This window comes from Pseudophryne corroboree, chromosome 6 (genome assembly GCF_028390025.1).
Source record: "Pseudophryne corroboree isolate aPseCor3 chromosome 6, aPseCor3.hap2, whole genome shotgun sequence".
Taxonomy (NCBI): Eukaryota; Metazoa; Chordata; class Amphibia; order Anura; family Myobatrachidae; genus Pseudophryne; species Pseudophryne corroboree.
In genome coordinates this window covers 87,837,956-87,863,382 of record NC_086449.1, presented here as the reverse complement: position 1 = coordinate 87,863,382, position 25,427 = coordinate 87,837,956, and the positions used below count along the sequence as shown (strand labels likewise).

At 48.9% G+C, this 25,427-nt stretch overlaps 1 protein-coding gene across 3 annotated transcripts in view; it reads right to left on the bottom strand.

Moving 5' to 3' along the window:
- Positions 1 to 25,427, bottom strand: part of CARM1 (coactivator associated arginine methyltransferase 1) — a 30,856-nt gene that overhangs the window by 5,083 nt on the left and 346 nt on the right. For 2 of the 3 annotated variants that reach the window (XM_063931424.1, XM_063931422.1), the window contains exons 2-13: positions 17,383 to 17,508; positions 16,669 to 16,775; positions 14,771 to 14,875; positions 14,576 to 14,686; positions 14,316 to 14,493; positions 11,841 to 11,931; positions 11,669 to 11,750; positions 11,500 to 11,585; positions 11,319 to 11,408; positions 649 to 786; positions 447 to 536; positions 253 to 365 (exon numbers count right to left, since the gene is read on the bottom strand). In XM_063931424.1, coding sequence (XP_063787494.1) covers positions 253 to 365; positions 447 to 536; positions 649 to 786; positions 11,319 to 11,408; positions 11,500 to 11,585; positions 11,669 to 11,750; positions 11,841 to 11,931; positions 14,316 to 14,493; positions 14,576 to 14,686; positions 14,771 to 14,875; positions 16,669 to 16,775; positions 17,383 to 17,508 — 1,317 coding nt within the window. The remainder of the gene's footprint in view (positions 1 to 252; positions 366 to 446; positions 537 to 648; positions 787 to 11,318; positions 11,409 to 11,499; positions 11,586 to 11,668; positions 11,751 to 11,840; positions 11,932 to 14,315; positions 14,494 to 14,575; positions 14,687 to 14,770; positions 14,876 to 16,668; positions 16,776 to 17,382; positions 17,509 to 25,427) is intronic. The other variant, XM_063931423.1, reaches the window with a different exon arrangement.

Below are 25,427 nucleotides of genomic sequence, written 5' to 3'. Positions count from 1 at the left end.
ATTTAGATTATACATCAAATTAATTGCTCTTAAAAAGTGCAGTAATTTTAATGAAGGGCGTGCTTTATCAGTACTAACTTCCACATTTTGTGGAAGATTTACTTTCACAGTAGTCGTAAGTGTTGGTTTTAGAATATGGACGTCATCTCATATTCATGAAGGTACCATGAAAAACTTGCGGCCACTGGCCTCAAAAGGGACAGCAGAGTGGATGTGACATAACCTGGATGCGGCTCTGCTGTCCTCACTCACCTCCCATGCCCATTCCTGTGTTCATGGTGTACGCCCCTGCTGTGTTCCACATAGTCTCAGAAGGCGATGAGTAGTGTGAGCCAGGCGGAGGAGAGGGAGTGCTGCCTGTGTACCTGGAAGAGAGACGCCGAAACTAAGAGAATGCTGCCAAATGCCAAGAGACCTTTCCACTCATAACAAAATGGGGCACTCACCTAAAGAAGGGGTTTTTCAGATCCAGCAGGTTACTTGATTTGGACCCAGTCTGATCAACCTGAGCAACAATACTGATGTCATAACTCTGCCTACAAGAAAGAAAGAGGGGGAACATGAGAGGCTGTACGCAGGACAGAAGCACATATGAAGCATGGACAGCTCCTTTCAATCACTAGATGGAGAGAAATCACAGTGCCCCACCTCTTATTAGCAATGAGCAGAACCGTCCCAGACAGGGTATCTCCGGCTTTGGTGAAGAGCGGCGACTGCAATAGGCAGCGTACCTGGTACCAGTGAGTGAGGGGTTCAGTGGGGGCAGTGGAAAGCCAGACAGTCATTCTGGTGGCAGAAACGCAAGGAGAAAAAAAAAAATGAAAAACATTTTAAGCTTTAGCTTTCAGATTTATAGAATGCAGCATATGCTCTACTCTGCGGCAGATAATTCAATGTTCATAGCATTTTCATCATGCACCTTGCAGAAAATGCTGCACATCCAGTAATATGCAATACTACTAAAGTAGCTATCTGATGTAGTTTTCTCTTTCATCCACTAGGGGACACTGGAACAGTCTTATACAGTAGGGGTGTGAAGCTTGCAACCGATGGTGTGGCACAATCTAAAAATTAGCAATGTCTGCACAGCCGGCTCTTCCCCCTTCATATCCCTCAGTTTGAAAAATTGTGCTGGAGGTAAAGCACGTGGGAGCACTGAGCTCCTGACTAAACTAAAAAATAATAATAATAGCTGCGTCAACCTAATGAAAAGGGGGACAAGGCTGATTGACATTCGAGAGACAAAGATCCCTTTTGAAGGGAACTGCATCTCTCTGCAAGGAGATCCTCAGGCAGAAACTGAGTGAGTACTGGTATTTTTATTTTATTTTTTTAAAAAGGCCCAGTTAGGTTTTTTTATTTTTATTACTTAATCCCCCTGTCAGCACTAATAAGACACTGACACCATAACCTGAGGTCACCACAACAGCGCGACGGCCAGCTATCACCAGAGCGTAGAGCGGGACTGGAGGAGGGCACCGGGGGGATGTAAGTCAGCCGCCCACACTATGCATACAAGTGCCGCTACAGGACTTAGTAACAACGGTCCCGCAGCACGCACACCAGGGGGCAGACAGCCGCCGCGTGAGGGAAGAGAGGAGACCTTCAGCCGCACCGACAAGCGCCGCTACGGGACTTAAGAGAGCGGTACCGCAGCGCACGTGCCGGGAGGGGGGGCTGAGACGCTGCAGCCTATTACTACGCAGCTGAGGAGATTCTTCAGCCGCATGAGGAACCAGAGACCCATAACAGCGCGCCTCCCCATATATGTGTAAACGCTGGCTAGTAGGGATAAGAAACAACAAAAAAACAACTTGTTTACCTATGAATACGGATTGGTTATAAAATGCCCAACATCTTTCAGTTGGGGCCATTTTAGTTAAACCTAACTGGCGCCATTCCAAGGGGCAGGGATAAGCCCTCCCCCTTGTATAGGTACAAGGGGGATGTTTTTTGTAGCAACAGCTCCCTCTGCTGGTAGAAAATATTTAAATAATGAGGATCTCCTGAACAAAATAATTCTACTGTACTATTTATATTTTCAAAGGAATTCTATTAAAAAGATCTTGAAGAAAATACAAGGAAGCAAGCGGATACCAACTCTACCATCGTAGCGGATTTACAGTTTTGGTGTGAGGGTTGCAAGTCGGCTGGTGTTTTAATTTTTTTTTTCTCTATAAAAGGAAAAGTAATTCCAGCCGAATCAGATACCTTTGCTTCTGTCATCTTTCACAGTCTCTCATTTCCTAGTTTAAAGGGTGAAAGCGCTGCGTTGTACCCTGGTAAGGGGTTTAACCAACATGTCTGAAGCACCAACCAAGACCTCCCAGACATATCTCCTATATATTTGCCTTAATCTGTGACTCTGTGCCCGTAACGCTGGGCGGAGTCACAGAGCTGGGCGGAGTCAACTGCATCTGCTGCAGGGAGCTACCCCATACCCAGCACCAGCAGCAGTCAGGTGCATGACCCTACCTTACAGTATAGGAGGTGAGGATGGCCACTAGCTGCCGGCTGCTGTGCCTGTCCTCCCCACCCCCCCACCCCAATCACCTGTGACAGCGGGCTGTGTGCTGTGCAGTGCGGGTCCCGAAAAGGGGGCGGAGCTACGGCGTCACGAAGGGGAGGAGCTACACAGGATAGAGGGGCGGAGCTACACGGGACCAGACAGCTGAACAGTGGTGGAATCAGCATTGCAGTGACGGCCAGCCAGACTTGGTAAGTGGAGGGTGAGAGAGAAATGTGTGTGCGTGTGTGTATATAGTGGGGGTGTGTGTGTGTGTGAGGTATGTCTGTGTGTGCGCACTTTATGGACGCCACTGCTGGGGGGGCCATTACATGCAAGGACGCTACTAATATAGGGGGGGCATTACGTATAAGGACGCTACTAATATAGGGGGGGCATTACGTATAAGGACGCTACTAATATAGGGGGGGCATTACGTATAAGGACGCTACTAATATAGGGGGGGCATTACGTATAAGGACGCTACTAATATAGGGGGGGTATTACGTATAAGGACCCTACTACTATAGGGGGGGCATTACGTATAAGGACGCTACTACTATGGGCGGGCATTACGTATAAGGACGCTACTACTATAGGGGGGCATTACGTATAAGGAGGCTACTAATACTGGGGGGCATTACATATAAGGACGCTACTACTGGGAGGGCATTACATCTAAGGATGCTACTACTACTGGGGGGGCATTATGTATAAGGACGGTACTACTACTGGGGGCACATTATGTATAAGGATGCTACTACTACAGGGGTGGCATTACGTATAAGGACGCTACTATTACTGTTGGGAGCCATTACATATAACTGCTACTACTACTGGGGGGCATTACGTATAAGGACGCTACTACTACGGGTGGGGCATTACGTATAAGGATGCTACTATTACTGTTGTGGGGCATTACATATAACTGCTACTACTACTGGGGGGGCATTATGTATAAGGACACTACTACTATTGGGGGGGCATTATGTATAAGGACGCTACTACTACTGGGGGGCATTACGTATAAGGACGCTACTACTACGGGTGGGGCATTACGTATAAGGATGCTACTATTACTGTTGGGGAGCATTACATATAACTGCTACTACTACTGGGGGGGCATTATGTATAAGGACACTACTACTATTGGGGGGGCATTACGTATATGGACGCTACTACTACGGGTGGGGCATTACGTATAAGGACGCTACTACTACGGGTGGGGCATTACGTATAAGATGAATAAGATTGTGCTACATTGTGGCGTAATTTTAAATGGGGGTACTATTGTGTGGCCATGCCCCTTAGTTGTGAGACCACACCACTTTTCCCGATGCACAACAAAGGAATATGGGAGGGCGCAAAATTCATAGTTTGCAGGGGGGCGCCGAACACCCTAGCACCGGCACAGGCCACCAGTAGCAAAAGTACACCACGACCACTGACACTATCTGCAGGGAGGGGAACAGCGCTGATATGGAGGGTACTTGCAGGCAGCGAGTCGCCGCCCGCAGCTCCTCTCCCACCTACACACCATACCTGCCGCCTGACACCCACACCCCAGGGAGATGGCGCTAGCTCAGGCACCGCTAGATCAGCATCTGCAGCAAACACACAAGGGCTGCCATGCTCAGCGGCAAGCGGTGCGGAGCATGTGCAGCGGGACAGCGCCAGGACGGGACACGCACTAATCAACATTGCTGCTGGGCCGGAGCTCCCTCCGTCTGCAGCCTAAGGACGCGCGCCGCACCTCTCCAGGGAAACACCATGCCTGCCCGCCCACAGGGCTCCGGACGCTTACCTATGCTCCGCGATCACAGCAGCTGACGCTGCCATGCAGGATGGAGGAATGACGCCCGTCAGACGGGGCGGACAGTGTGCGGCGGAACAGGGCCAGGAAGGAATGTTGACCACGACCCATTGCTGCTGGGTCTGAGTTCCCTCCCTCTGCAGTCACCATCTCACAGCAGCAGCCTGGAGGTTAGTGGCCACCACGACCCGCACATCCTTACCTCACACATACCTCACATATACCTCACATACCTCACACATGACAGCAAAGGTACACACACTGTGACATCACACCTGTAGCCCACCCCTATATCTGCTAAGTACTCCCCGTCACTATGCCCTGTCACCCTCATCCTGCTCTCTGCCTGTCTGTGTACTGGCCTTCACCCCTCTTACACCATCACCAACCCTCACTAACTACCACAGAGACTATGTGCACTGATATCTGCCCCTCCACCACCTGCAGCGCCCCTGGACCCCTCCCCATCCTCCGCAAACCCCCGCACCTGCCCCTCCACCACCCGTGGCACCCCCACCCACTGCGCCTTCGGACCCCCTACCCCACCCGCAGTGTCTTCCAAACCCCTCCCCCATCCGCTGCACCCCCGGACCCATCCCCTGCACCCGCACCCCTCCAGCAACCGCAACACTTTCGTTCCCACTACCCCAGCCGCAGCACTCACCCCACCACCAACCACTCCACCTGCGGACCCCCTACACCACCTGCTCCTCCACCACCTACAGCCCCTCCCGATCCACCGCACCCTCACCCCCCTCCCTCCCTCCCCCACCCACCCGCAGCGCCTCCAGGCCCCCTACCTCACCCACAACACCTGCACCCTTCTCCACCAGCAGCGCCTCCGGAACCCCTCCCCCATCCGCAACAGCCCCTCACCCGCCTCCCCCACCCACAGCACCCCCACCCCTCCCACATCCCCTGACCCCCTCCCCATCCGCTGAACCCCCGCACTCACCCCTCCCCCATCCGCTGCACCCACTGACCCATCCCCTACACCCCCACCTCTCCAGCAACCGCAACACCTTCGGACCCACTACCCCACCCTCAGCACCCACCCCTCCACCACCCACCCACTGCACCTCCTACACCACCCGCTCCTCCACCACCTGCAGCCCCTCCCCATCCACCGCACCCCCACCCGCAGCGCCTCCAGGCCCCCTACCTCACCCTTCCACCCTGCAGCGCCTCCGGAACCCCTCCCTCATCCGCAACAGCCCCTCACCCGCCTCTCCCCCACCCACAGCACCTCACCTCTCCCACACTCCCGGACCACCTCCACCATCCGCTGCACCCCCGCACCCACCCCCTATCCCACCCGCGCACACACCCCTCCACCACCTGCAGCACCTCCAGACCCCTCCCCCATCCACCGCAAATCCACACACCTGTCCCTCCACCACCCGTGGCACACCCACCCACAGCGCCTACGGACCCCACACCTCAACACACACGGACCCTCCCTCCTCCGGACCCCTAACCCCATTCACTGCACCACCCCCCTCTCCCACCCGCAACGCCTCCACACCTCCTACCCACCCGCCACACCCTTTCCCACCCGCAGTACCTCTGGAACCCCTCCCCCATCCAGCCCAGCATCTGCCCCTCCCCCACCTGCCCCTCCCCCACACACAACGCCCCCCCCGGCCCCCTCCCCCGGTACCCACCCGCGGCGCCTCCAGACCCCCTATGCCACCCGCCCCTCCACCACCTACATTACCTCCGGACCCCCTCCCCCATCCGCCACACCCCGCATCTGGCTCTCCCCCGCCCGCTGCACCTTTGGATCCCCTACCCCACCCACGCAGCAGGCCCTTCCCAATCCGCATCGCCTACACCATTCGCAACAGCACCGCACCCGCCACTTCCCCACCCACGTTACCCCCGCATCCACCCCTCCCCCACCCACCGCGCCCCCTGGACACCTCCCCCATCCACTGCACACCCGCACCCACCCCTACCCCACCCACAGCGCCTTCATACCCCCTCCCCCATCCGCGGTCCCCACTCCCCAAACGCCTTCCTGTTGCAAGGGACTACGCCCCCTTCACCATCGGAAGGCCTTTCATTGTGCAATATTCAAACACTAACAAAACTAGGAATGCAGGGAATACTCCATATATTGAACCCCAGAAAGGCGTGCAGGGGTTAAAGGGGAGTAGCCCCTTCCGACGGTGTGAAGAGCGCCCGTAGGGCGCGATGAAGCACCTAGTTATATTATGTTTGTACGAAATGTAACAAGAAGAGCACGCGGGTTGGCAGCTCCGGGGTGTGCAACTCCTGCTTAGACAAGGACGCTCCACCTGGAAGCAATGCTCAGTCTAGGTCATGGGTAAAAAACCTTGCAGATAGAATCTCCAAGGAGACAGCGGAATCACGCAATCGGACTAGGCTGCGATATTCTCAAAGACGATGGAAGAATTTCTCATCAGGTTAACATCGGCCGCACATACGAATGTGCGCAAGGTAGTTAAAAGACCTCTTTCTATAGTACCAGAATCAGAGGAGGGTCTTAATATTGAGGAAGGCAAGTTGATTGAATCTAACCTACACGCCGATTCTCCGGAAGAGGACACGGCAATCTCGGGTCTTGATTCCTTAATTGACGCGGTAAAAGAGATCCTAAACTAGAGGATTTCGAATTATTAGAATCCCAAAAACCGCGTTCAGCAGTGTTTCCCATTCCCAAATCTCTCCAATCTCAAATGGAGGAGGCTTGGAAGCAACCTGATAAATGCTTTCAATTTCCGAAGAGGTTTCAAGTAACTTACCCTTTACCTAAAGGTGTAATGGATAAGTGGGAGACTCCACCAGTAGTGGATGCTTCCCTAGGAAGGTTGTCAAAGACAATCTTACAAATACCTAATGTAACGACTTTAAAGGATGCTTCAGATCGTAAGGTCGACACAGCTTTAAAGTCAATTTTCGTAGCAGCAGGTGCGGCACAGGGACCTATGATCATCTGTGCTTGGGTTAACAAGGCCATGGGAACATGGTCTGGACGTACTGTACAGGCTATTGATTAGGAAAATAGCTTGGAAGAAATTACCCAACTGGCGGAACATATTCGAGAATCAGCTTCATACCTGTGTCAAGCCTCAAAGGATATTAGCAGGATAGCATTGCGCATCTCTGCATCGGCTAGACGGATTTTAAGGCTCAGAGAATGGCAAGGAGACTCGGACACCAAGAAGGCGGTGGAATCCATCCCCTTTGGGGGTGAAATGCTTTTCAGTCCACAGTTGGACAAGTGGATTTCACAAGCTACGGCAGGGAAGTCCACCTTTCTGTCATCCTTATACGAGAACCACTCCACAGGTTAGAAGAGGTTATTCGGGACAAATGTTTAAATCATTTAGATCACAGTCCTTTCGAGCCCGAGGAAGAGGTTTTGATACACAAACACGTGGAGGCAGAGTTAGGAGGCCGCTCACAGTCAACGACCAGAAAGCAGGATAAACCTGCTGACAAGACCGTGGCATGATGGCCTCCCAGCTCACCTGGGGTCCCCCTTGGTGGGCGCGCGTCTGGAAGGTTTTCGGGACTTCTGGCCCAAAACCTCACCAGAACTTTGGATAAACAACACAATCTCCCAGGAGTACAAAATGGATTTTCAACAGAGACCTCACAGTCAGTTTTTTACAACGGGATTGCCTCGGTGCCCTCAGAAAGCAAAAGCACTACTGACAGCGATTCAAATATTGCTACGGTCAGAAGTTATTATTCCAGCCCCCGCCTCTCAAAGGGGAACGGGTTTCTATGCCAATCTTTTTGTGGTGCCAAAGCCAGACGGGACGGTCAGACCGATACTCAATTTAAAAGCTTTAAACCAGTCTCTAAGGGTCTACAAATTAAAGATGGAATCAATCCAGTTGGTCATTGCAGGTTTGGAACAAGGCGAGTTCATGGTGTCCATGGACATAAAGGATGCATACCTGCATATCCCAATTTGGGCTCCTCACCAAGCTTACTTACGGTTTGCACTGGTGACGGATCTCTACCAATTCAGGGCCCTGCTATTCGGTATATCGTCAGCCCCAAGAATCTTTACAAAGATCATGGCAATAATGGTTGCAGGATTGTGACTGTTGGGGGTCACGATAATGCCTTGTCTAGACGATCTACTGATCAAAGCCTCCTCTCAGGAACAGCTGATAAAGGATGCTCAAACATCTCGTCAATTTCTCATTCAACATGGGTGGATTGTGAACTTCTAGAAATCCAACCTCATGCCAACTCAACGGATTCAATTCCTCCGTCTCATCTTGGACACGGTACAATTGAGAGTATTCCTACCAGAGAGCAAAATCCAGGACCTACAGAGGTTAGTGGCTCAGGTACTAAGGACACAGACTATTTCTCTACACCTGTGTGTGCAACTTCTCGGGAAGATGGTGGCGTAGTTCGAAGCTCTCCAGTACGGCAGACTTCATTCCCGACCATTCCAGATGAACCTCATTGCTCAGGGATGCACTGGCTTCTACATCGAAGAATCCGACTTCCACCACGCATGCGAACCTCCTTGATTTGGTGGTCGTTGCACAAGAATCTCGCAGCAGGCAAGAGATTCGGCATTTGGAATTGGAGGATCCTGACAACGGACGCCAGTCTCAGAGGTTGGGGTGCCGTCCTGGAGGAACATCAGTTTCAGGGCGGATGGACGTTACAGGAGCGCAGCCTACCCATAAACATTCTAGAACTAAGAGCAGTTTACAATGCGCTTCTCTTAGCCTAGGACCTAGTCATGGGTCAACACTTAAAGATTCTGTCTGACAATGTCATGACTACGCTTACATAAAACAGTCAAGGAGGAACAAAGAGCAGGATGGCGTTAAAGGAAGCCACAAAGATCTTGTACAGGGCAGAAAGGCGAAACATCATCCTTTCGGCAGTGTTCATACCAGGTGTAGAGAACTGGGAAGCGGATCTCGGTCGCCAGGACATGCATCCGGGAGAGTGGTGCCTACATCCGCAGATCTTCGACATGGTGGTGAGAAGGGGTCTACCTCAAGTGGACCTAATAGCGTCTCGGCAAAGCCATCAGCTGCCCAGATATGTGTCCAGGACAAGAGAGACTCAGCAGCAGAAGGAGTGGACGCATTGATACTTCCTTGGTGTTACAAAAGAGTTTACATTTTTCCACCTTTCCCACTTATACCCAGGGTTCTAAAAAAGGTGAAACGAGAACGAGTGTGGGTTATTCTAATAGCACCAGACTGGCCCCGCTGGAGTTGGTACTCAGACTTGAAGGGGTTACTAGCGGAAGATCCTTAGCGGTTACCTCAGAGAGGACCTACTATCTCAGGGACCGTTCCTACACCCAGAGAGACCTGAACAGGCTGCGTTTAACGGCGTGTTTATTGAAACCCAGATCTTACGAAACAGAGAGACCAAGAATGGCTATTCCTACGATGATTGCTGCTAGGAAGCCGGTTACAGCCATGCACTACTACAGAATTTGGAAGAAGCACATGGACTGGCGTCAGGAACGTGGGTGGAATTTGATGAACTTCCACTTATCCAGACTTCTACTTTTTCTTCAAGCTGGTCTAGACGGAGAACTAAGACTAGGTTCTTTGTAGGTTCAAGTTTCGTCTCTCCCCATCCTTTTTCGACAGCGGTTAGCATCCTTGCAAGAGGTTCAAACCTTTTTACAGGGTGTTCTGAGGGTACAACCTCCTTTCCATCCTCCCACTGCGCCGTGGGACTTAAATTTGGTGTTGGAATTTTTGAGATCACCAACTTTTGAGCCGTTGGAAAGAACAGACCTAAAATATTTCTCTTGGAAGGTCATGTTATTACTTGCTTTGGCTTCGACCAGAAGGGTTTCGGTGTTAGGAGCCTTATCATGTAAGAGTCCTTTTTTAATTTTCCATGAGGACAGGGCAGAACTCCGTACAAGGGCAGATTTCCTTCCTAAAGTCATTTAGGGGTTTCACTTAAACCAGCCGATTGTAGTCCCATCCTTTCAGGGATTCGCAAATGGGCACGTGTCTTTGGATGTTGTCCGAGCTTTACAAATATAGGTAAAAGTTACGTCGTCCTTCAGAAGAACGGACCATTTGTTTGTTCTCTATGATGGTCCAAAGAAGGGTTGGCCAGCATCTAAGCAGTCTTTGCCTAGATGGATTAGACTTGCCATTAGGGAAGCTTATATTTCCTGTGGAAAACAGGTTCCGGTTCAGACTGGTGCTCATACCACCAGATCAGTGGGTGACTCATGGGCGGCTGCCAGAGGTGCTTCCACTTCTCAACTTTGCAGAGCGGCAACATGGTCTTCAGCCCACACGTTCGCAAAATTTTACAAGTTTGATACCTCTGCGTCCGGAGATTCTAAGCTCAGACGTTTAGTTTTGCAGGCCACCGACAGCACTCCCTCCCTTGGGGATAACTTTGGGACGTCCCCTACTGTATAAGACTGTTCCAGTGTCTCCTAGTGGATGAAAGAGGAGAGAGGATTTTGGTACTTACCGATAAATCCATTTCTCTGAATCCACTCGGGGACACTGGACGCCCGCCTCGGTGCTGTCAACCTGCTGCGTTCAAAATTCTTGTTCAAACAGTTCGTGCAAACATCGTTAATTTTTCTGTTAAAAAGAGTTTCTTGAATGCTGTTTGATATGTTGTACGGTTCGGTTCCTTGCCATGTGCTATAGTATCATGTCCCATTCTCTCAGTCAAATTTTCCAAACTGAGGGATGTGAAGGGGGAGGAGCTGGCTGTGCAGACAATGCTAATTTTTAGATTGTGCCACACCTCCGGTTGCAAGCTTCACACCCCTACTGTATAAAACTGTTCCAGTGTCCCCGAGTGGATTCAGAGAAACGGATTTATCGGTAAGTACCAAAATCCTCTTATTCCATACAGCTAGAAACACAAACCACAGCTAGAGTTAAAGGCCACCACTAGAGTGCATTACATTGGTCAATGTACAACCAGTACAGACTATTTGCTCAAACTACAACTGCCCCCCAACTCCCTCCAATCCCAGTCCCCACTCACATGGATCCAATGAAAGCGACATCAAACCAGAACGCCAAGCCATGTACCAGGCCAGACTGGAGCATGTGGAAAGAGAAGGGAATCTCTATCCTGTGGGAAAGAACGGTTGCTGAGAACATAAGGATCTAGTCCGGACACTGCACAACCAATACCATCATTGCCATCCTCACAAATTTCTTACCTGTGCAAATCAGACTCTTTGGCATCCAAGAAATTTACTGTATACTTCACGGATTTGGCCATCAGGATTCGTATATCGAAAGTGTCCTACAGAGAGGAAGGAGATGGAGAATGTTAAGGGAAGGAAACCAGGAGTGGAATGAGTTCTTGCAGAGTTTCGGCACACATACCACAACGGGCTGTTTGAAATATTCGTCCACAGCAGCTCCACGCAGTGCGGAGAGGTCTACGCCATGGAAGGAAGGCTGATACCTGCATAAGGAGGAGCGGTTAGAAAAGAGCATTGCTAGATATGGACATGTAGCTCAGGTCTGGCAGTGGGAGGGTCTATGGAAAACCTACCAAAAGTTGGCTTTTGTAAACTGCTCCATATAGAGCTGCTCATCTGTGAATGGAGCTAGGTGGACGTCTCCGATCGTTGGAAACATGTTACCTGGGAAACAAATATTGGAGACCGGTGAAAAACCTGCAGACACCCTACAAACAAGGCCCTGACACAAAAGTGAATCGTAGGAGTGCTGCGGCATTCGTGACTGCTCCCTGCCTAAATCACAGTGCTTTAGGTACAGTGATCGCAAAAACGCGCTATAGAGCGTATTTTAACCAACAATGAGTACTGGGGACTCACTTTTTAAGAACGGGCGGGTCCCCGCTGACGCGCTCCGTTGGGATTGGCTGTCTGTTAAATGTATGACGTCTGGCGCAAATGGATGAGGATCATGTGGGCGAGCACCACTACTGCTGGAAGTGAGGGGGTGTTGTAGCCAGGGTAGAATGATGGGCTCGGGGCAGCGCTGTGTGCACAGTGCCAAGTTATAGTTCACTGGAGTCCCCAGTACCTGGCGAGATCACCAGGACAGTGCGGCCATGCACGTGCCCTCCATGCGGGACCTGGAGCAGGCGAAATCTGTCAGCCCTCCCCATATCAGCTATGATCGATCAGCCCAGTTCCGCCTCCTGCATTTTGATGTGAGGGCTGGGCTTGATCTGGAGTGTGTCACCCACTCCCTTGCTGAATTAGTCCATGGGAGTGGTGGGGGGTCCGCGGAGCAAGGAGTCAGAAGAGACGGGAAGTGTCGGAGCTGTCAATGCCGCCACCGGGTGACAGATCAACCGGTGGAGTGATTGAGAGAGCCGGAACTGCCACCAGAGGACAGATCCCTGCACAGAGCAGACACTGCAGGGGTGATCGAGCTGGGGACCGGGAACGCCAGAGGATGCTGGTACGATGCAGGGATAGGGGGGTAAAGGGCTACTGTGTGAGTGTGCGGGGCTAGACAAACTGAACAGCAGCAGGCCAGAGCTTCCTTCACAATGTCTACCCTTTCCCAAGCCCAGTGTCCCCCAATCGAGTGTCTTCCATCCTGCCAGCACAGTGTTTCCCCTTCCCTCTCCAACCAGCCCAATGTGCCCATCTCACCGCCCTCCCATCTAGAACCCCCCAGTCAGTCCAGACACACTGATCCCCCCCCCCCCCATTCAGCTCCCTCACACCCCTATCTCATTACTGGGTAATACCCCCTCCCTATTCAGAGTGCCCCCCCATCTCACCAACTCCCTCATCCCAGTATTTACCACCCAGCCTGCCCATTGTCTTCCCTCCCCCCATCCAGCCCCCTGCCCCGTCTCAGTGCCCCTGAGCAAGAACCCGAACCCCATCCAGTCCAGTCACAGTACCCCCTCATTCAGTTTCGTGTACCCCGTTCTACAGCCTAGTGTCCCCGTCCCCCCCACCGCCATCTCTCTGCCCCTTCCCGTCCAGACCAGTGAGAGAGCGATATATATATATATATATATATATATATCCCGCTGCCTATCCCTGTCGCCCTCTCCCTGTCACCCACTGCCTTTCTATCTCCCACTATTTCTCTCCCCGTCACTTCTCCTTCTGTCAGCCTCTCCTTGTCATGCACTCTCTCTCCCCATCATCATGTGTATCGCCCACAACCTCCCCGTCGTCACCCACTGCCTCATGGATATAACATTCTCTTTGAGGCCACACTCCTTTTTGGGAGGCCACACCCACTTTTCTGGAGCGCGTGCACCTTTGGCACGCTCTAAAGTACACCTCCTCAGTCATGGTGCCCCATATCACTTTGTTCTGGACCCGCCCCTGGATGCAGCTGTCTGGGGTGGTGAAGGGTCTCCCTGAAAGGTACTGCTGGGAGCAGGCCTCATTAGGGGAGAGTCCCAGTCACCTATCTGCATTAGTTCCAGTGAGTGTCAGGGTGTGCATGCTCATCACTACTTTGAGAAAATTGGTGTCAATTGACTAATCTACAATGTTATTCATAAACAGTCAGCACCTTACCCCCTTCCCTACCCCCAGCACTGCCTGCCCTTACCCCGACTATCCCAACTGCTGCTTGTACTTAACCCCTCTACCCCATGGTGTATGTAGAGCATGTGGGGGGGGGGGGGGTCTGATTCTTTATAGTGAGATCAAAAGCATATTATGTGATGGGACCCAAAAACAGGGGAGTACGACCCCAATTTTGTAAAGTGAGGGTCCCTGGGACCCACAATTTTTTTCGATGAGCACGATCACAGAGGTAGCTGCTGTTTAAATACCAGAACCATTTGTTACACCATGTAGCATGACGGTGGGGGCAGGTGGTAGCAGACACATAAAGGTGTGACTGATTTGGGTGTAGGCTGTAGCAATTTACTAATGTACCTCAATAGTGTATAAGGGGGGTTCCCAAGGTACAATTCATGGTCTGCCCTCACTACCTGAAATTTGCCATTACAGCAACGCAGACCAGTAGATGGAGCATGCCCTACTGAACAGAGAGGAGCGATCAATTCATGGCTTACCAGTGCTTTTAAGGAACTTCTTTGCGTGTAGGTAACTCTCCAGCATCCTCTCATTGAAAAGCATGTATCCCATGGGCTCGGAAATAATAATGTCCACCTGTTCCGGAAGAGACACCTCCTCCACTTTCCCTGGTATCACCACGATGCGATCAGTCAGGTTGTTACTCTTCACCAGTAGCTGCAGAGGACAGCATACCTCATCAGTAACCAAAACTCAGCCCAGTCTCGCTGTGCGCTAACCGCCTGGACATTGTGCTTACCTCCGCGTGCTGCGCCATGCTGCTGGCTTCCACAGCGTACACCTTGCGAGCACCAGCCTGGACTGCAAAGAAGGACAGGATCCCTGAACCACAGCCAACATCCAAGACAACCTGACAGGGAAGAGGGAGGACAGTGAATAGTAAGACCTGACAGATCAGATTGTGAGCTCTTGTGACAGGCCCGTTGCGGTGTACCTTGTCTTTGAAGTCTGTGTGGTTCTGCAGGATGGCTCTCTGGTAAGTGCCGGTCCTCACGTAATCCTGCATCATGTTCTGCTGCTGTGACAGGTAGCCATAAAACTGCCAGGGGCAGGAGGAAGATACAGAAGCAAAGAGTAACATGTTAGATGGTTTAGACCGTTTCTAGGAATCTTTTCTTAGTAGCTAGAGTGTGAGCATCAAGGAGAGGCAAGGTGACTGCAGCAGTAACAATATAAAGGGGGAGGGGGGATTTCACATGAAAAAAAAAAAAAAAAAGATCAAAGCTCAAATTGGTGAAATTGTACAGTTCAAAAATGACTTATGACTGATGTGTCAACCATGCAGATCAGCATCTATTATAAACAGACCATGCTAGACGATGAGAAAGACTGAGGGAGTTGAGAGTGAGAGCTGACAAGCTTGCACACGAAACATGTACAAAAAGCATTTCTAAAAGCTGTATTTCAGCCACAAGACATCAGAAAAAAAATTATTTGTACAAATTTAAATTAGCTGGGTTATGTAAAACAAAAAAGACAAGGCAGGGAATCAAGAATCATGGACGGATGCTACTTTTTATTTTTATTGTTTAATGTGTCGGAATTTGGTTAGCGTATGTTTTGTGATTTATTTATCCTGTACGGCTTCTACTGCTGCTGAAAACACAATGGTTATGGTTCTAGCTCATTTAAGCGCCCCATAGGAGCAATTTAATTGTTGCTCTGCTGGGGCGTGGGTACTGAGGAGGGAGGACACATTTCTTCTAACAGATTTCTGAGGTAGTGAGAAGAAATGCGTGGAAAGTCCGTGGCCTGAGAACCCAAACCAGGACTTTACACGGGTTTAGCCACTATACACAGCTAAACTCTATTTAGGCGCCAAGAGTGCAATAACGGAAATCCCCCCCCCCCCCAAATAGTCACCCATAGCTAAGCAGAACCTGGCCATTAGTAGCCCAACAATGACCCATGACATAGCAAGTATGAAAGGTTCTGTAGTATAATGGACAAGCACATTACATATGTGGATTTCTGTAATAGAGGCAGTGATTTGCTTATACCAAACGGGGTGGAGGTTTCCATTTGACTCATGATGTTAAGGTGCATACACACTGGGCGATATTTTAAACTATATTGCTCATTTTCATCCTTCTGAGTGATAACGTTTGTAATATCGTCCAGAGTATGCACTATATCGTTAAAGTTTTTGCTCCCACACGTCGTTAATGATATAGTCGTCTGTGCATGCATCTCACTTTGGACTATATCATCCAAAATGGCATGTCCGGGCCGGATGCAGCGTGACATCACTGAACTATATAGTTAGCGATATCGTTCAGTGTGTACATACTATATCGGCCGCCCGGGAGTCAAGGGAAAACACTAGACTATATCGCTCACGGAGCAAATGTCTAGTGTGTGCCCACCATAAGGTTTAATGCAGCATAGGCCAGTAAATTTGTTGGAGCCATAAAATAAATAAATATACAAATAAAATGCTTGCAGGGCAGACAAAGGGAATGAAGGCAGTCTCTCAGAAGTGGGAACAGAGCGATATGCAACCAGAAGCGGATGTCAAATCGCCAATGCATTCTGAGGTGGCTGCCAGAATAGCCTGAGATTATACGATACTACTATACCAGTAATGTATTGGGGTTTATAATACAAACCTCTAGTAGAGGTTCCCAAACGCAGCCCTCTAGTCACCCTAACGTTCCAGGTTTTAGGTGTATCCCTGGCTCAGCACAGTTGGTTAAATCAAATTGACTGAGGTGCTAGTTAAGCCAAATGTGGATAAACCTAAAACCTGGACCATTGAGGTGCCTTAAGGACCATGTCTGAGAACCTCTTCTCTAGCATTCAAATTAAACAGTGTAGTATGGGGTGTAATACCTGGAAGTACTGCACTGCTGAGGACTCCTCTGTGCGCTCACTAAAAACACTTTTGTCCAAAGATGAACACCTGCAGTTCTTGATAATGTTGTAAAATGAACAGAAATCTGGAGAGAGAACAAAACATTGTTATTTCCAGGGAGTCTGACATTTGTTTTGCTGCCTAAAATACAATTTTCTAAGCTAACTGTATAGAGAACACAGTCACCCACTGGGAGAGAGAATTGGGTCTCATCTAAATTGGTAGACCAAGAGAATAAGAAGAAAACAAAAAAAAAGTTATCACAAAGTAATCTCTTTTTAAACAATCCAGAAACTATTCAAATCTCACACTATGACAATACTTTTTTTTTTTTTTTAGGATTTGACCACTAGGTGGGACTGCTCTGCTCCTCATTTAGAGGCCATGAAAATAGAGCGGGGCAATTTAGTCACCTGGACAAACCATGTTGCGACACAGCGGGCGCAATGCATTTTTGTTGGTTTGATGCAGCATTTTTGTTTTTACATGTAGCACACATGTATTCTCAAGGTGCAAAAATGTATCTTATAGCTGGACTATACTCCCAACCCTAAATGAGGCCCTCTGATTGGCCATCCCCCCCAGAGGTACCAATATGGCAGCTCCCACATATATTACTGGAAGCATACACACAGCAGTTTCAGGTCTGTTTTTTACAGTAGATCAAAAATGTGGCTATTAGAAGAACGTACCTGACGGGGTGGCAAACTGCACCAGGACGCTATTACAGCCCAGAGTGACGATAAAGGACTGCTTCCCCACGCGGCTGCACTCTGTGTCCGCGCTGATCGTGCACTTGAATACGCAGACATTTTCTGCTATGTGAGAAATACGGGAGGAGAAGACGGAGCCATTATAGGATGTAGGTAGATAATATTACTACCCCACTGAAACAAAATCCAATACAAATTTCAAATTGCAACCAAGCAAGTTTCCTGTGTAAGCTGATACCACACATCTATCACTGAACACACTGTACATTCATGTGATTAGTGACATAACTACTCTCCAAAAATATACAAAGGCACCGGTACTCGCCAAATAAAAGGGCTTATCTTAACATGTCAATACATTAACTGAACGGAACATCTCAGGACACTCTCCCTGGCTGCTGCAGCTCATGGGAAGGTATGGTAGTGTGTCTGCACAGAGCGTGCATACAACCACACGTACTAGTACAGCCTGCACCATCGCATCTGTGCTCTACGGCATGGAGACAAAGTCTTAAATCTATTAATTACCATGACAAAGGCAGCTTTATTCTCTATGGGACTTCATAGTCACTAGTCTCATGCAGTCTATTGTGAGACCACCACAAAGTCCCAGAGAGGGGTCCCTCAGTCACCAGGCTAGTGACAATAGGATGAGGCTCTCTCCACTCACATATACCCCACCCCACACACAGATTTCAGGCCTGCAGAGAGGGACAATGGATAGACACTGCTCACAGACCCCCGCCCCACAATTACATTTCTATAAGGAGAGAGGTTTGCCAATCACCACATTCCAAATATCATTTAGCAGAAGAGTAAAACGTGATCTGCAACCACCCTCTGTCCATCAATAATATTATGCTCACACCCACACAATGTGCTGCAACTGTGGCTTCTGGGATGTCTTTACGGGGGTCTGACTTTCTGAACGCCATTTGTGTTATGGAAAAGTACATCTGCGGTACACTGAAGGACATTCACCTTGGAAAGTGGATAACTGAGTATTTTTGAATGCGCTGCAACTTATCAAGCATTAATTACACCAGGTTCGGACAGTAGGATGTATAATAACAGCCACTCATATAGGTCAGACCCAACCCTATTACTCTGCAAGGACCAACGTGAACTCAATGGGCGGTATTCTATTGATTATCGGGCCAAAACTCCCGGCTCAAGGGAAGGGAGATAGCGGGGACAATATTAAACTGTACTTTTCACACTGATCGCGCCCACAGAGGTCGGGATTAGCTGCGTAAAGCAACTAAACCAGACACGATTGCAAAAAGTGCTGCTTGGGCGGCCACTTTTCACGCATTTCAGCTCGCCACCCCCCGGGGAAGGGGGGGGGATGCAAGCTTAAATGCAGATGACAGCAGCCATTGCGTCCGAACAAAGCTTCAATTGAATAGCTCCGTTTGGGCACCATCTAGTGGCTGCCGGCGGTTAAACAACTGAATTCCGCCCATTGACATTTATTTAATTATTTATCCGTTTCTTTTATAGCACAGCAAATTCCGTTGCACTTTACAATTGGAATATTAACAGCTATTATTAAATGTTCCAATTATCCCAGGTGCCCCTTTGACATATGGAAGTGTCAGCTCACAACTGTGGCACTTTTTGTGGGTGACTTGTGTGTCCCAGCAGTACAGGAATGGGGTAGTGTTCACAGTGCCTTCAACATCTTACACCAGGTCAGTGCCCCATGCCTCTATGAGCAGAGTGCAACTTGTCTACATTTGCCATCACAGCAAACAGTCTTTTATACGACACACACAGAACGTATCTATAATGTCACATGCATAAGAATACAAAGACTAGAAGTGCACAGTAATATGAGGTGGAATGTTCCTTAGCACAGTGCTTTTCAACTGTCCTCAAGACTAGCAGTACAGGATTAAAGGACGTCCATGCTTCAGCAACGATTGTTAAATCACAATTACTGAGGTACTAAATAAGTCACCTGGGCTCAAGTATGGATATCCTTAAAAACATATACCCCTTTCACACTAGCAGAAAAGTCCCGGGTTTTTGTACGTGAATACGCATCAACCTGGGATGTGTGTGACGCAAGAGACTGTAAATTACCCCGAACTTAGACCCTGCTCTTTACCAGGGTCAGGCCTGAGACCCGGGAATTTGCCGGCCCGCTAGATCCGGCATTAGAGCGTTTTGGATCTTAAAGCTGGATACACACTTAGATTATTTGTCTGACTGGTTGGAATGAAAATCTGGCAATGTCTGGGAACAAATGACAACTATTTGCCCCCAAAATCTAGAAAACGAAACAAAAAAAGGACTGTCTAGATACATGGTTAAAGCAAATGGATTTAACCAATTTACTTAAAGAGCACTCACGCCAGGCAACTCCTGCTGCGTGGTGTTTTCAGGCTAAACGAACATATTGGGGGGTGGCTATGAAGTGCATGGGTTCTACTCATCTGACCAGTTTCTATTTAAAGGAATCAAAATGTGGCTAAAAACAGGTCAACTTGTTATTGAGACTTGTACCAATATCGTGGAGACAGAACTCTGCAAGGGGTTTTCAAAGGTTCAAAAAGTATGAATTGACAAAAATAAATAAATAAATTCAGGACGCATGACTCAACATTCGTTCAGGCCATAACATTCGAAAACAAAGGCTTGTTATATTCGACTGTAAGCGCTCTCCTAAGTCAGGCCCCAATACCCCTTGTGTTCTCATCTTTATTTATCTAACCTGTGTCCATGTTTTATGTATGCCCTTTGATGCTACTCTTCATGCTGTGTCACAAACCAATAATAACGCAGTAATGTGTGTGTGGGGAGTTTGCATGAACTGAACACAGCAAGTCCTATATCTCTACACCGAGGTGACCCAATATGGATTCTCTAAGAGATAATCAGGCAGATGTATTAAGCCTGGAGAAGTGATAAAGAAGTGATAAGAGGAAGGTGCTAACGCACCAACCAATCGTTGCAGGTTTGAAAAATGACAGTTAGGAGCTGATTGGCTGGTGCGTTATCACCTTCCACTTGTCACTGCTTTATCACTTTTCCAGGCTTAATACATGGACGAGAGGCCAGTGGATACTATGGTAAATCAGACCGCTAATAGGCTCCATTCGTCAGAATTAGACTGCTACACAGAAAATCCAACAAAGTATTAGCCTCAGAGAGTGCACATATGCCAGGGTATTTTAGACTGTTTGAGATGTTTTATGCTGCAATGAAGGAAACAGGATACAGCACTATTTGGGAAAGTCTCTGCAGAGTCTATTACGGGGGCCAATCAGGCGTGACATATTGCGGAATAACACGGATTCTAGGGCACTGGTGTCCGGGATTCAGAGTGACTAACAGGAAATCCGGGACCACACATGTTCACAAATTTATTTTATTATCCTCATGGCTGGGAACTTTTCCAGTCACGTCACAGCCAGCATCCTGGAGTGTAAAGCTAGGTAACCCTGGTGTAAAAGCTGACCACACAAAGTATTGCGCCACTTCCAAATCAATGAGGTCATTCAGAGCGGACTGAATAGTGCCTTGGTGCTATTCAATCTAGCGCACAGTTATGTTGGAGAAGACCGGTTTTCTCAGACTAAACAGGGTGTTTAGTCCCGAGAACCGGCACTCTCCGACTTACGTGACCGGCGCAATGCTGTTTCCGCCACGCTAAGTGCAGAAGACAGCACCGCGCCAGTGTCGGATATCTGTTCGCAATCGCGGGGGGAGCTCCCTCTCGGCACTATTCAATCCACGCTGAATTGAACCCAATGAATGCCATAGTAATGTTCTGTTCAATGCTCGGGCAGCACTACCAGTGACACAATGTACAGTTCACCCGACTGTAAATGCATCAATGCCTGGTCACTGAACTACTGCCATCATTATAGCGCCCACTGCTGATTAATATGCAACATAAAAGTCTACACCAGGTGTGGGGAACATCCGGCCAACATAAGGCCCGCACAGCCACTTCATCTGGCCCGGCAACTCGCCTAACCCACGGAGATGCCGGGCGCCCGCTGAGATTTTGTTACCAGCGGGCACCCGGCTGCTTCCCCTCAGAGAAGCCTGAGGCAGGAGCTCACTCCTGAGCTTTGACTTCCGGCTCAGGCAGTGTGCAGCACTATGGGAGAGACGTCATGACGTTTCTCCCATAGTTCCCAGGAGCGAGCGGACAAGCGGAGGGCAGCGGTCCAGAAGCAGGAGCGGGGCTAGTGAGTATTGTATTGTGCGCGCGCGCAGCAGCGCTACTAGGGGGCATATCTACTGGGGCCGTATCTACAGAGGGGAAAACCAACTGGGGGCAAGCTAATTTTAAAGTTGATAATTTTTGTATGGCCTCCAGAGGATTTTATAAATATCCAAATGGCCCTTGGTGGAAAAAAGGTTCCCCACCCCTGGTCTACACAGACAGGAATCAGGAACCACATTACAGCATAAGTAACCAACCTTCAGCCACCTATACAGTAAGAATTTCCAGGCATCTTTGTACACAGTCAGGTTACTTTTCACACTAGGCTGTTTTAGCAGGGCACAGTGCCCTGCCCAATTTTTAAAGGGCAAAATGCGTCCTGCCACTTTAGAGGCGTCCTGCTAAAACACAGAATCTATTCACATTAAAAGCAGATCTTGAAGGAAGCCCAGCACCTTCATAAGCGTTGAGCACGCCCCCATTAATGACGCCGCAGGCAGAGGCATGACTCCATTAATGACATTAGGGAAGCCGCACCGCCCTCAATAGTGACAGCAGGAAGGCAGCGCCCCCTTTTCGAACACGCGCACTTCCTGCCCTGCACGCATCATATCGGGAACACTACCGATAACGATTAGAAGTGGAGACAAATACTTTGTGCCACAGGCTTCTACCTGCAAGAAGAACGGACGCTCCCATCTCCATGTATTCGTACCCCTTTTCCACTAGCTACATTTACACGTGTTTTTGCATGGGGGCGCGCATCAACGCGGGTTTTTAGTAAGTGGAAGTGGCTGAACACAGGTTGAGTGACCCTGGAATCCTACCCGGGTAGCTACCTGGGTTGAACACGGTAATGAGCCGGGTATTGTGAAGTGGAAACGGTCATTACCAGTGTTTCAGAACCAAGTAACGAGTGACATCAATAGGCTTTTACAGAGCTTACACCGGTTAAATGAAAACAGATTCGACCCGGGAATAACCTGTGTCGAAGGGCAGTGGAAACGGCGGGGCCGACACGGGTTATAGCCGGGTTAAACATCCCAGATGAGACCTGGTACTCAAATGGAAAAGGGGTATAAAGCCAGGGCCGGCCAGACCGGTCCTCGAGATCTACCAACAGTTCATGTTTTCCAGGCCTCCTGGAGATCTGTAGGATTGTCAGTTAGGAATGACTGCAGCACATCTTAATTAGTAATGACTACACCTGTGCACTAGCTAGGTGGTCTGGAAAATGTGAACTGTTTGTAGATCTCGAGGACTGGCTTGGCCAGCCCTGATCTAAGAACAGTAAATTATCATTGGGAACTTAAATCATGTTTTAACCAAGCCTATAAATTTTTTTTTATAAATATATACACATTCAATTATTTCAGGAGGAATTCAATTGTTTTTCCCTACGGCTACCACTAGGGAGCGCAAAACAAAGCAATTAAATTGTTGCTAAGTGTAGACAACCAGCAGCCGCGGGAATAACATTTCTTCTTACAGCCTTGAGGTGCCAGAAGAAATGCGCGCTAAGTCGGGAGTTTGGACGCCCAACGCAAGACTTTAGATGGGTTTAGCCGTTTTACCCTCCTTGAGTCCTATTAGAGAAAAAGCGCTCTATAAATAAAATTATTATTTCTGCATCACCTATACAGCCCTACCTGCCCTTTCCCACCTTTATGTCCCATAAGTATAGCACTATATGCAATCTTTGGTTCTAATTCTGAATTGGGAACAAAGTGCCGCCCCCTCACCCCCCAAAAAGTAAAAAAAAAAAAATCATTGCTTGTATCTGAACAAACCTTGCTGCAATGCCAGGGGAGTTTTTATTTACTTTTAGCATACAGTGTACCTGCTGGCTGCTTCTGCATGTATCCCACAAATGCAGGGCAGCATTAAGGTGCACGCACACTAGGCGATTTTGAGCTCAAAGTAGCTCACTTTTGGCATTTTGAGCAAAATCGCCTAGCGTGTATGGCCGGGCGGTGAGTGCTGATGCACACTCACCGGCCGCCTCCCTCTTTTACCGGCCGAAGAAACCACTTTCCAGTCTTCTACTGTAGAAAGTGCTTCACCCCGGCGCAAATTGTTGTGTGTATGCACTATGCAATTTTCCGGCCAGCGATTTTCAAATTATCTCTCTGCAGATACACTGGGCAAAAACACCCAGTGTGTATGCACCTTTATTGTTACACTGAAATTTGAATTGGACACGCCTCTCTCACATCTCCACCTGTAGTGCAGCATTGTTTTACCCAAAATGACTTGCTCTTTTTTGTTTTGCTCCCAAGAATAAGCCCCTATAAGTATAGCACTATCTGCCCTCTCCTGTCTTGTGCAATATACATAGAGCATGTTTCTGCCTTTCACTATGGGGCTGATTCTAAGATGAGAGCAAAGCAAAAAAAAATCCTGTATGCAGTATATGTATGCCCTTATATAGCGATAGCTATCCTTTCCTGCCTGTATGCAGTATATGTGTGCCCCTATATAGCGCTAGCTGTCCTCTCCTGCCTGTATGCAGTATATGTGCCCCTATATAGCGCTAGCTGTCCTCTCCTGCCTGTATGCAGTATATGTGCCCCTATATAGCGCTAGCTGTCCTCTCCTGCCTGTATGCAGTATATGTGTGCCCCTATATAGCGATAGCTATCCTTTCCTGCCTGTATGCAGTATATGTGTGCCCCTATATAGCGCTAGCTGTCCTCTCCTGCCTGTATGCAGTATATGTGCCCCTATATAGCGCTAGCTGTCCTCTCCTGCCTGTATGCAGTATATGTGTGCCCCTATATAGCGATAGCTATCCTTTCCTGCCTGTATGCAGTATATGTGTGCCCCTATATAGCGCTAGCTGTCCTCTCCTGCCTGTATGCAGTATATGTGCCCCTATATAGCGCTAGCTGTCCTCTCCTGCCTGTATGCAGTATATGTATGTCCCTATCTACCTCCTATCTGCCCTCCCCTGCCTGCATGCAGTATATGTATGTCCCTATATACCTCCTATCTGCCCTCCCCTGCCTGCATGCAGTATATGTATGCCCTATGTGGCATTAGCTGTTTTCTACCTATATGCAGTTTATGTATACCCCTATATAACACTGGTTGTGTCTATGTCACCTTCGTGCTCAGGACCTGGAAGTGACAAAACGAGAGGGCAGGAGAGAACTTCCGCCCTTACAGCACCTAAATATTTTCTTCATTGTCTGTTCGTCTGGGGCAATTTTTTTTTCTATATAGCATTGGACCCTCGCGGGCTCGGTGTCTCGCTCCGCTCGCCATACTTTACTATTACAAATAGATTGTGACATGGACCCAAGGGGTGATGGGAAAGGTCCTCTCCACAAAGGTAAACTATACGCTACCATATAACACTACCTGCACTCTCCTGCCAATAAGCAGTGTATGTATACCCCTATATAGCTCTATCTGTCCTCGCCTGCCCGTATGCAGTGTATGTATACCTCTATATGCCTTCACCCTGCCTGTATACAGTATATGTATGTCCCTATATACCTCCTATTTACCCTCTCCTTCCGGTATGCAGTATACTGTACGTATACCTCTATACAGCACTAACTGCCCTCTCCTGCTGATGCTGTATATGCATACCCCTATACAGCGTTATCTTCCCTCTGCCTGCATGCAGTATATGTATGCCCTATGTGGCATTAGCCGTCTTCTCCTACCTGTATTCAGTATATGCATACCCCTATATAACACTAGCTGCACTCTCCTGCCAATAAGCAGTGTATGTATACCCCTATATAGCTCTATCTGTCCTCTCCTGCCTGTATGCAATGTATGCATACCACTATATAACACTAGCTGCACTCTACTGCCAATAAGCAGTGTA